The sequence below is a fragment of the Neophocaena asiaeorientalis genome, unplaced genomic scaffold (genome assembly GCF_003031525.2).
Source record: "Neophocaena asiaeorientalis asiaeorientalis breed wild unplaced genomic scaffold, Neophocaena_asiaeorientalis_V1.1 scaffold82, whole genome shotgun sequence".
Lineage (NCBI taxonomy): Eukaryota > Metazoa > Chordata > Mammalia > Artiodactyla > Phocoenidae > Neophocaena > Neophocaena asiaeorientalis.
The window spans coordinates 8476526-8488991 of NW_020173068.1; the positions used below are offsets into that span (position 1 = coordinate 8476526).

The window sequence follows — 12466 nt, forward strand, 5'->3', positions numbered from 1 at the left end:
TTAAATTTACCTATTAAAACAAAAAGGCTGACACAGTAGATTACAAAAAACATGACAACTATATGCTGCCTACAAGAAACTAATTTCAAAGGATGTTACAGGTAGATTGAAAGTAAAAGAATGGAAAAAGAGGGCTTCCCTGGTGGTGCAGTGGTTGAGAATCTGCCTGCTAATGCAGGGGACACGGGTTCAAGCCCTGGTCTGGGAAGATCCCACATGCCGCGGAGCAACTAGGCCCGTGCGCCACAACTACTGAGCCTGCGCGTCTGGAGCCTGTGCTCCGCAACAAGAGAGCTGCGATAGTGAGAGGCCCGCGCAGCACGATGAAGAGTGGCCCCCGCTTGCCACAACTAGAGAAAGCCCTTGCACAGAAATTAAGACCCAACACAGCCAAAAATAAATAAATTAATTAGTTTTAGAAAAAAAGAATGGAAAAAGATATACAGGCACACCAGGTTCCAGACCACTGCAATAAAGTGAATATACAATAAAGCAAATACCGCAATAAAGTAAGTCACACAAAGCTTTTTGGTTTCCCAATGCACGTAAAAGTTATGCTTACACTATATTATAATCTATGAAGTGTGCAATAGCATTATGTCTAAAAAAATAACTTAATTAAAAATTACTTTATTACTAAAAAATGCTGACCATCACCTGAGGCTTCAGTGGGTCATAATCTTTTTGCAATAGTAAAGATCACTAATCACAGATCACTATAACAAATACAATAGTAGTGAAAAAGGTTGCAATATTGCTACAATTAGCAAAATGTGACACAGAGAAATGAAGTGAGAAAATGCTGTTAGAAATATGGCACCAATAGACTTGATGCAGGGTTGCTGCAAACCTTTAATTTATTAAAAAGTCACTATTTGTGAAGCACAAAAAAGTGAAGCACAATAAAACTAGGTATGCCTGTATAAACATCAGCCAGATGGCTTCAGAACAAAGACAATTACCAGACTCAGAGAGGGATGTTCTGTCATGATAAAATGATTAATTCACCAAGAAGACATAGTAATCCTCAATGTCTATGCATCAAACAGCAGAGCTTCAAACTATATGAATTAAAAAAAAATCTGATAGAACTGAAAGGAGAAAGAGACATATCCACAATTTTATTTGGAGACTTCAATACCTTTCTCTCCTCTCAATAACTGATAGAACTAAACCAAAAATTAGCAAGGATACAGAAGAATTCAACACCATTAACCAACAAAATAGAACTGACATTTACAGAACACTCCACCCAAACAACAGCACGCAATCTTTTCAAGCGCGCAGAACATTTACCAAGAAAAACCACATCCTGGGTCATAAAATAAACCTCAAAAAATATAAACAAAAAGACCTCATAAGAGTGTATTATAAAAGTTTAGATATGGAAAACAAATTAGTGGCTAAAGAGACTGAGTGTCACTTAAAAAGGGGTAGTATGAGGGAGATCTTTGTGGCGAAAGAACAGTTCTGTATCTTGATTTTGGTGGTGGTTACCTAATCTACACATGTGATATAAGGGTAAAGAGCAAGACACATACATTGTTCTAATGTCAATTTCCTGGTTTTGATATACTATGTAAAATGTAACTACTGGGGGCAAATGGATACATGGGATCCCTCTGTACTACTTTTGCAACTTTCTGTGAATCTATAATTATTTCAAAATAAAAAGTTGAAAATTTACTTCTTTCTCCAGAAGCTATGGGAGCATATGCTCTATCAAGTATTAGTAAATCATGAAAAAGAAAGACGTGGAATCCAGGAAAAATGGGGAACCAACATAGAGGAAAACTTCCAGGGTGCAAACACAGAGGAATTTTATTACACTAGTTAAGCAGCACCTCCAAACATCAACTTGTTCTTACTGGAATTGAAGGTCAGAAGGCTCCAAGAGTGACAAGAGAGAGGAGGAGGAGGAAACAAAGATCATATGATAAGTTTGACTTCTTAGAAAAATTCCTTTACATAGCTATTGGAGAGAGTGATCAGACTTGATCAAATGTCCAAAGAAAATGAAGCAAAAAAAAAAAAAAAAAAAAGCCATCAACATTTTATTCCTCAAAACTCCCTGAGCGGTATGGCTAGATATTTTAATTATCAGTTGGTTTAATAGTTAGGGGATTTCATTATTAGCTAGCTAGGAACGAAGGACAAAAAACCGACCAAAGGGAAAGGATAATGATGGTGCATCAAAGAAAAATTTTACATATTTCACATTTCTGCCTAGAGGTGGCTAGCACTGGGTGTGCCAAAGACAACTAAGGCCAATTAAGATGTCATCATGGGTAAGTTTGCCATTAACTGCTGAGCCCCACAATGAACTACAGCGGCTCTCAACACATTGCTTCCAGGCTTACGTTCTGTAGACCTCGCCAGTTGCTGGGAGAGTGAATTTACTTACTGACATGTCCATTCCATGAAGTCTTCGTGTCTCCTGAACCATTACAGTCTCTAATATTTTATAATACAAAATTTCTGCAAGCTTTAGTCTGTTTACAGCAAAATCTACAGGGGGAAACAAAGGGAAAACACGTGCTAAATAAATGTAGCTGTTAAGAACTAAAGAACAAAACTTATATAAGCTTCAATCAGATATATTAAAAATTGCATGGAAAGAAAAAACTTGAGTTTCTATTTTTCTTGGAACAATCTATCTACTTTCAATGCTTTATCAATTTCAGTTTTGTCTTCTTACCTATGTGAGATCCTGGCTGTTCATCTGTTGATTGGGTATAGTGTTGGCAGAAAGTCTGTCCTATTAGTTTCACTGTTTTCATAATGTTTTCCATAGGATTACGCATACAAGACCTAAAAAATACAAAAGGAACCTAATTAACAGAAAAAAAATTCCAGAGTACCAACATTTCTTCATTCAAGAATTAGTCTAGTTTTTAGTGACCAAAGTCCTATTCTCAGGTGTAAACCTAGATATGTAAACACAGCATATTTCAAACCAGTCTGCAGCCTTTAAATATAATCATTTGGCATATTGTTTTGGAATTTCAACATTAGGGGAGTCAATGTTCTCTCTATTATGCTTCTATTTATATGAAATTCTAAAAAGGCAAAATTCTAAGGACATAAAACGTATCAGTGGTTTCCAGAGGCTGGGGATGGCATAGGGATTGACTACAAAGGGGCAAAATTTGGGGGGACTGTTCTATGTCTTGATCATGGTGGTGATGGTTATACAACTGTATACATTTGTCAAATCTCATACAACTGTACAGTAAAAAGGATGACTCTTGTATATAAATTATACTTCAATAAACGTGATTTAAGAAAGATTTCTTCATCTGATTTAAGAAAATGATAGGCAGCATTTATGTATATATTGTGCTGGAACAATAAACTGCATTTAGTTCTTATCAAAGCCAAAAGAATAACAAGTAAAAAAAATGTAGCATTAAAAAGGAAGATGGACTTCCCTGGTGGCACAGTGTTTAAAAATCTGCCTGCCAATGCAAGGGACACGGGTTCGATCCCTGGTCTGGGAAGATCCCACATGTTGCAGAGCAACTAAGCCTGTGTACCACAACTACTGAGCCTGTGCTCTAGAGCCCGCAAGCCACAAGTACTGAAGCCCGAGCGCCCTAGAGCCTGTGCACTGCAACTACTGAGACCACGCACCGCAACTACTGAAGCACTAGCGCTCTAGGGTGCGCGTGCCGCAACTACTGAGCCCAAGTGCTGCAACTACTGAAGACTGTGCGCCTAAAGCCCATACTCTGCAACAAGAGAAGCCACTGCAATGAGAAGCCAGCATACCATGACGAAGAGTAGCCCCTGCTTGCAGCAATGAAGACCAAACGCAGCCAAAAATTAAATTAAAAAAAAAAAAAAGACATTTGGCAAGAAGCAATTAATCCTGTTATTTTATATTATTAACTCTGTTACCTTTCTATCAGTAAAACACAGAATACAGGTCTTAATTCAGAAATGACAAACAAATCCAAGACTGTGAGAAACAATGTGATTTGCCCAAAGCCAAATAACTAGTGCAGGGTTCTTCAAAAAGACCAGCATCACGTGCCATGTAGCATATATGGCAAAAACATTTTATGTTCTTATCAAGTTCTTCTAATGCAAAGCTGTGCCTCTTGAGTTATATTTTCTTCCAAATAGGTTGTCTTTTAAAAATTTTATTATGTGGTAAAAACACATAACAAATTTACCCCCTTAATTTTTAAGTGTACATTACTGTCAGCTATGTGCATGTTATTGTATAGTGATCTCTAGAACTTTCTCATCTTGCATAAATGAAACTCTATACCCATCGAACAACAACTCCCTGTTTCCCCCCTCCCCCACCCCCTGGCAACCACCATGCTACTTTCTGTTTCTATCAGTCTTATTACTTTGGGTACCTCATATAAGTGGAATCATGCAGTATTTGTCTCTTTGTGATTGGCTTATTTCACTCTGTATAATGTCTTCAAGATTCATCCACATTGTAGCATATGACAAGATTTCTTTCTTTTTAAGGCTGAGTAATATTCTGTTGTACATACCACATTTTCTTTATTCAATCATTCAACAGTGGACATTTAGGTTGGTTCTATATCTTGGCTCTTACGGGTAATTCTGCAATAAACTTGGGTGTGCAGCTATCTCTTTGAGATCCTGTTTTCAACTCTTTGGGGTATATACCCAGAAGTGGGATTGCTAGGTCATAAAAATTCTATTTTTGAGAAATCTCCATACTGTTTCCCATATCAGCTACACCATTTATAAACCCAGCAATGGAGTGCCAATTCTGATACTCACCAACACATTTATTATTTTCTGTTTTTTTGATAGTGGCCATTCTAACGGGTGATATCTCATTGTGGTTTTAATTTGTATTTACCTGATGATTAGTAATGTTGAGAATTTTTTCACATGCTTGTTGGTTATTTGTATGTCTTCTTTGGAGAAATGTCTATTTAAGTCTTTTGCCCCTTTTTCAAATCAGGTGTTTGTTGTTTTTTTGTTTTGTTTTTTGTTTGAGTTGTAGGAGTTCTTTATATACTCTGGCTATTAACCCTTTATCTGATATATGATTTGCAATTACTTTCTTCAATTCTAGTAGGTTGCCTTTTCATCCTACTGATTATTTTCAATGCTGTACAGAAGTATTTAAGTGGGATATAGTCCCATTTTTCTATTTTTGCTTTTGTTACCTATACTTTTGATGTCACATCCAAGAAATCACTGCCCATTTCAGTGTCATAAAGCTTTTCACCTATGTTTTCTTCTAGTTGTACAGTTTCAGATCTCATGTTTAGGTTTTTAACAAATTTTGAGTTAACTTTTGTACATGGTGTAAGATAAAAGTCCATCTTCATTCTTTTGCATGTGGATATCTCAAAGAGATATTTGCATACTCAAGTTCACTGCAGCATTACTCACAGCAGTCAAGATGTGGAAGCAACCTATTATGTCCACTGACAAATGAATGGATAAAGGAAGTGTAGTATGTATATATATACAATGGAATATTATTCAGGCTTAAAAAGAAGGAAATCCTGCCATATGCTACAGCATGGATGAACCTTGAAGATATGATACTAAGTGAATCTGACTTTCCCCATAGTGTAGTCTTGGCACCCTTGTCAAAGATCATTTAATGATACACGTGAAGGTTTATTTTGGGACTCTAGTCTATTCCATGTCTAGTCTACATGTCTGTCTTTATGCCAATACCATACTATTTTGCTTACTGTAGCTTTGGAATGTGTTTTGAAATCAGAAATGTGAGGCCTCCAGCTTTTTATTTCTTTCTCAAGATTATTTTGGCTAATAAAAGTCCTTCAAGGGCTTCCCTGGTGGCGCAGTGGTAGATAGTCCACCTGCCGATGCAGGGAACACGGGTTCGTGCCCCGGTCTGGGAAATCCCACATGCCACGGAGCGGCTGGGCCTGTGAGCCATGGCCGATAAGCCTGTGTGTCTGGAGCCTGTGCTCCGCAACAGGAGAGGCCACAACAGTGAGAGGCCCGTGTACTGCAAAAAAAGTCCTTCAAAATTCCTTATGAATTTTAGATTTTTTTTTTCTATTTCTGTAAAAATGCCATTGGGATTTTGATAGGGACTGTACTGAATCTGTAGATTGCTTTGGGTAATATGGACATTTTAACAATATTAAATCTTCCAATCCATAAACATGGAATGTATTTCCATTTATTTGTTTCTAGGTTCTTTGTCTTTTGCATTCTATGTTTTCTTCCTTCCTTCCTTCTCTTGTGCTTTAAAATGTCTGCAAGATGCTTTGCCATTTCTTTTTAACTTGTTCATGCTAAATGGATAGTTCAGTTCAGATCTATTTATTCAAATGCTATGAGGGTAGATCTTTATGAATCTTCCTACTTTACATGCAATCTGCTTACCTTCTGAGCTGTGGTTGAGGCTGGGGCTTCTTCTGTCCACTTTTCTATAGACTGAGGTTTGGGGACTAGTGGGAGGGCACAGATGTGCTATGTTCAGCTTTTGTTAGAGGATCAGGGCTTTGCTTTCTCTTCTGAGATTTAGTTAAATGTCCCCATTCCAGGGTTCACTATACCTTGGTCAGAGATATCTTCTAGTTCTATGAAGATCTCTCCCCAAATAAGCTAGGAACCTTGGAAAATGGCAGGCCCTGAGAATTTTTCATATTTCTGCTATCTTGGTGGTATACAAGGACTTTCACTTGGGGAGGTTTCTACTTTTTACTCATATGCCTACTCACGCCATTTGTTTCTCTCCACATCTGGGTTATTAATGAGTATTTTCAAGATCCTATCAATAGGACTTCCCTGGTGGCGCAGTGGTTAAGAATCTGCCTGCCAATGCAGGGGACGTGGGTTTGAGGCCTGGTCCGGGAAGATCCCACATGCTGTGGAGCAACTAAGCCCGTGCATCACAACTACTGAGCCCGCGTGCCACAACTACTGAAGCCCGCGCACCTAGAGCCCACACTCTGCAACAAAAGAAGCCACCGCAATGAAAAGTCCGTGCACCGCAATGAAGAGTAGCCCCCGCTTGCCACAATTAGAGAAAGCCCTCGCGCAGCAACAAAGATCCAACGCAGCCAAAAATAATAAATAAGTAAAATAAATAAATAAAAAGATCCCATCAACACACCCTTTTCCCCCAGTAATGCTTCTTGGGGATAGGCATACCAGAAGCAACCATTTCCTTTCCTAACCACCACTTTGGAAAATTATAGCATGAAATCATATTCCTCTCTTCATTTGGTTTCTGCTGATAGACAGTCTGCTGATTTTTACTATTCTGTTACTAGGTATTAGGAAATAAGGTTCTCTAATCTGGCCTCACTTTATCATCTTTACTATGAAATATGCTTCTTTTTCTTAGACAATTGCATAAAATTCCATTTTACAGCTGTACCATCAATATGTAACCAGTCTCCCATTTGATGGACATTTATATTGAACCCATTTAAAAACAATGTAAAAAGAAAAACAGTAATGCATAAATTAGGGGTGTTACCAGAATGGAATGTTGGAGCTAAATAACCATTAAGATGCATTTAACCTTGAAAGTCTATAATAATACGAAATAAAATTTATATATAATTTTTAATAGGTACTTCTATCTGATTTTAGGTCAACATACTTTGTGATTGAAATGATACAGTAAAACTTGCCAGATGTATATCCAGTATCTCCAGAATTCGGAAATACTGAAAACAGAATGGAATACAGAATCTAATTTAAAAGAGACATTTGGAAAAATACTAGTATTGTACTCACTCAAAAATGTTTATAAGTTGTTCACTTGGTGCATTTTTCAGTCCGGCCACAATACTCTGTAACCGGCTCACACTTTGGGTGGCTGAAGCAACAGGAGTAATGACTGCTTCTTTTTCTCTTAAATATCGTCGTCCTGTCAGTGGTGTAGAAGGTGCAAATGATGTTTTCTGTCAGAAAAGAAAATTATGTGAGATTAAAAAGCTACCTTCTTCCCCATTATGTGTTTAATTCAGTACATATGCCACCTTCTCTATTCATGTTTAGTAGGTTACTTTCTCCCCCTCTTCTGGTTACCCACCAAATTTTTAGCAATATTATGCTAATAACATCCTACCTTTGAATAACACTTTCCCAAAGTGCTTTCTATCCATAATCTCATTTTATCTTCATAACATTCATTTGAAATATAACAGGCACATTTTCATTTTACATATGAGGAAATAGGCACAGAGAAGTTATAAAACTTGTTTAAGCTGACAAAGGTAATGGCAGAGCTGGGACTAAAACTTAGGTTTCTATCTCTTGGACCAGTGAATTTTCCATTAGACCTCATCCTCCAACCCACCTAAGACATAAATACAGAATTAAGCCTTGGCTATTAACAATCAAATCCAGAGTTATATGGCTGAAGTTTGGGAAGAGCACATAGTTCGTCATGGGTAGGAAAGCAAACTAAATTTTAAATCAAGAGAAGACTGGCTAAAGTGATGCAAAAAAAAAATAGGAGGAAAGCATAAATCCTTCTTCATATCCAAAGACACATACTCTACTGAGAACCCAGGCATTCTGGGAAAATATCCAAATATGAAAAATTGCAAGAAATGAGGTAAAAATACTAAATGCCATAGTTTTGAAAGCTACCTTTAAGGCTTTCATGGGAAATATGAGTTAGTAGAAGAAACTCAAGCTTTAACTTGAAAGATGCTTCTGCTGTTAGTAGAATCACACACACAGAGAAAAAGATCATTCAAGACTGAGGCCAGGCTAAGTTAATTACTTTTTCAAAGTGTTGTTGAAGGTTACACTCCACATTAGCCTGTGCTGTCAGCTTCCCTAATGGGGCATCACCAGTGAACTTTCGAGGAGTTCCAATTTCCTCTTCTGCATCTGCTCCCAAAAAGATCCTCTCATCAAAGTCACCAACAGTTAAAACATATTCTTCATACTCCTTGTTCACTGCTTTGCTGAAAAGAGAATTATTTTAAGCTGCTAGAACAAAACTAAGTTACACAATGGATTTATCTTGACTTGAAGACAGATTTTGACTCCACAGACTAGAAAAGCTTATGACTTTCTAGTTTTTATTAACTTTGCCCATCTAACAATACCAGAGGTTTCTATCCGATCACAGACATTCTTCACATTCACATACATGGCAATAAATTACTTTGAAAGGTGAGTGAAAAGAATATACACTTAGTCTGGAAACTAGTTGAACCTCATTAAGACCTGATCATTGAGGAAACAATTGTGTGTGGCCTTGAAATATAAGCACATTCTGAACTTGCCAATATTTGATTAATTTGCCAATATTAGTTTACAAAGAATGTAAACTCAAATACAGAAGTCATTGGGTCTGTTTATGAGTTTCTCAGGAGAGCAGCTGTTTTAAGAGCAAATGGGATCTTAAAATAAATGTACTTAAAGACAGCAAGGCTTAGTGATAACACCCACTCAATGCCACGGAAGCAGAAGGAACTTGAATTTGGAGCAGTTACCTTCATACAACATTTCACTTAACAAACTGCAACAAATCATATTGATAACTTATGATATGCCAGATACCATCAGTGCTAGACACTTACCTATTATCAGTAAAACTAGAAAGGTCCAGAAGGCATTCTCCCTTTAAAATCTGGGGAAAAAAACCCACTTTGTGACTTCATGTAAGTAAGCATATTAACATACACACAAAAATACTACATTTATCTAAATTTTCACACCGGTAGCTATTATAAATAACACACACACACACAAAATAGAATTACTAAATATTTCTTTCAGACCTGTAAATCCTATTTAGTATGCAAATAAAATATTAAAAAACATTTAAAGTCAAGTTTTGAAAATACTTCATAGTCTATAGCAGTGGTTTCCAAATTTTAGTGACATAACAATCATGTAGGGGAACTTGTTAAAAATGCAGACTGACAGACCTCAAGGTCTCAACTAAGGCAGCAGTTTGTTTGTTTTTTGTTTTTGCGGTTCGTGGGCCTCTCACTGTTGTGGCCTCTCCCGTTGCGGAGCACAGGCTCCGGACGCACAGGCTCAGCGTCCATGGCTCACGGGCCCAGCCGCTCCGCGGCATGTGGGATCATCCCGGACCGGGGCACGAACCCGTGTCCCCTGCATCGGCAGGCGGACGCTCAACCACTGCGCCACCAGGGAAGCCCAAGGCAGCAGTTTTAACAAATTCCTCAAGTAATTCTCATGAAAGCTGTCCAATTTTAAACATTGGTCTATGGAAAATGGAAACTAACAGTTACTGAATGATAATATATGTCAGGCAAGCAAAAGACTTGAAAGGAATATAGGTACTGTTACTGGTGACAGAGGAAAACTACACTGTTATCAATATTTTCTGTGTATCCACACTATACTTAGATTACTACATAACAAGGGTTGCAAACTCAAATGATTTCAGGGGTCAGGGATCAACGTACATAAATGAAGACAGCAGAAAGCACGCTTCCCATCCTAAAAGAGGTGGCCAAAAGACGTGGCCATCATTTAGCTTGACAACAGTTACCATGTAGAAATTGCAAACCAGTATTGCCATAGCTTCTGATTTTTAAAAAGTTTTCATATAAAAGATCTTCATGTGTAAGTTAAAAATTGAACAAAAGAAAAATGAAATAAAAAATTAAAACACCCTAAACAGGCCAAATAAAGCGTCTGGTCCATGGTCAGGAGAACCACTGTCCAAACCAGGATACTTTTGGAGTGAAAGAAGACACTATAATAATTATGCCAAGACAACAGCCAAAACCCAGATAATTCAGGCAAACCAAGATGAATGGTCATCATAGCCAGGGGCCACTAGTGCCTTGCACAATAGACATAATCCTTGAGTTCCTTTAAAAGTTTATTTTGCTGGAGATTAAAGCTTTACAAAGAGATATTTTACATAGATATACATATACACACAAAAATATATACTGTGTATATATACACATAAATAAATACTTGTTTGTTTGCTGAAAGATAAGACTAAATACAAAATGATGTCCAAGAGGGACTTCCCTGGCAGTCCAGTGGTTAAGAATCCCCCTTCCAATGCAGGGGATTCGACTAGTCGGGGAACTAAGATCCCACATGCCGTGGGGCAACTAAGCCTGTGCGCCACAACTACTGAGCACACGGGCCACAACTACAGAGCCCATGCACTCTGGAGCCCATGCACCACAACTGGAGAGAAGCCCACGTGCTGCAGTGGAGGATCCCTCATGCCGCAACTGAAACCCAATGCTGGAGATTGGTTCAAGATGGCAGAGTAGAAGGACGTGCTCCTACTCCCTCCTGTGAGAGCAGCGGAATCACAACTAACTGCTGAACAATCATCAACAGGAAGACACTGGAACTCAACAAAAAAGATACCCCACATGCAAAGACAAAGGAGAAGCCACAGTGAGATGGTAGGAGGGGCGCAATCACAGTAAAATCAAATCCCATAACTGCTGGGTGGGTGACTCACAAACTGGAGAACACTTATACCACAGAAGTCCACCCGCTGGAGTGAAGGTTTTGAGCACATCAGTCTTCCCAACCTGGGGGTCCAGCAACGGGAAGAGGAATTCCTAGAGAATAAGACTTTGAAGGCTAGTGGGATTTGACTGCAGGACTTTGACAGGACTGGGGGAAACAGAGACTCCACTCTTGGAGGGCACACACAAAGTAGTGTGTGCATCGGGACCCAGGGGAAGGAGCAGTGACCCCATAGGAGACTGAACCAGACCTACATAACATAACAACCTGCTAGTGTTAGAGGGTCTCCTGGAGAGGGGGGGGTGGCTGTGTCTCACTGTGAGGACAAGGACACTGGCAGCAGAAGTTCTGGGAAGTACTCCTTGGCATGAGCCCTCCCAGAGTCTGCCATTAGCCACACCAAAGAGGCCAGGAAGTCTCCAGTGTTGGGTCACCTCAGGCCAAACAACCAACAGGGAGGGAACCCAGCCCCACCCATCAGCAGACAAGCGGATTAAAGTTTTACTGAGCTCTGCCCACCACCAGTCCCTCCCATCAGGAAACTTGCACAAGCCAGAGGGCAGACAACAGAAGCAAGAAGAACTACCATCCTGCAGCCTGTGGAACAAAAACCACATTCACAGAAAGATAGACAAAGCCTTACAGGACAAACCCAAGGAGAAACATGCCGAGACACATAGGAATCAAATTGGCAAAAATTAAAAACAAAGAAAAATTATTGAAAGCAGCAAGGGAAAAACAACAAATAACATACAACGGAACTCCCGTAAGTTTAACGGCTGATTTCTCACCAGAAACTCTACAAGCCAGAAGTGAATGGCATGACATACTTAAAGTGATGAAAGGGAAGGACCTACAAAAAACAAACCCAAAACAAATAAGAAAATCATAATTCTATCAAACATTTAGAGAAGAGCTAGCACCCATCCTTCTCAAATTCTTCTAAAAAATTGCAGAGGACGGGCTTCCCTAGTGGCGCAGTGGTTGAGAGTCCGCCTGCCGATGCAGGGGACACAGGTTCGTGCCC

General features: G+C 38.8%; 1 protein-coding gene across 3 annotated transcripts in view; it reads right to left on the minus strand.

Annotated features, from left to right (window-relative positions):
* Nucleotides 1-12466, minus strand: part of RBL1 (RB transcriptional corepressor like 1) — a 70926-nt gene that overhangs the window by 43573 nt on the left and 14887 nt on the right. For all 3 annotated transcript variants that reach the window (XM_024743134.1, XM_024743135.1, XM_024743136.1), the window contains exons 7-11: nucleotides 9540-9589; nucleotides 8732-8918; nucleotides 7735-7901; nucleotides 2699-2811; nucleotides 2405-2508 (exon numbers count right to left, since the gene is read on the minus strand). In XM_024743134.1, coding sequence (XP_024598902.1) covers nucleotides 2405-2508; nucleotides 2699-2811; nucleotides 7735-7901; nucleotides 8732-8918; nucleotides 9540-9589 — 621 coding nt within the window. The remainder of the gene's footprint in view (nucleotides 1-2404; nucleotides 2509-2698; nucleotides 2812-7734; nucleotides 7902-8731; nucleotides 8919-9539; nucleotides 9590-12466) is intronic.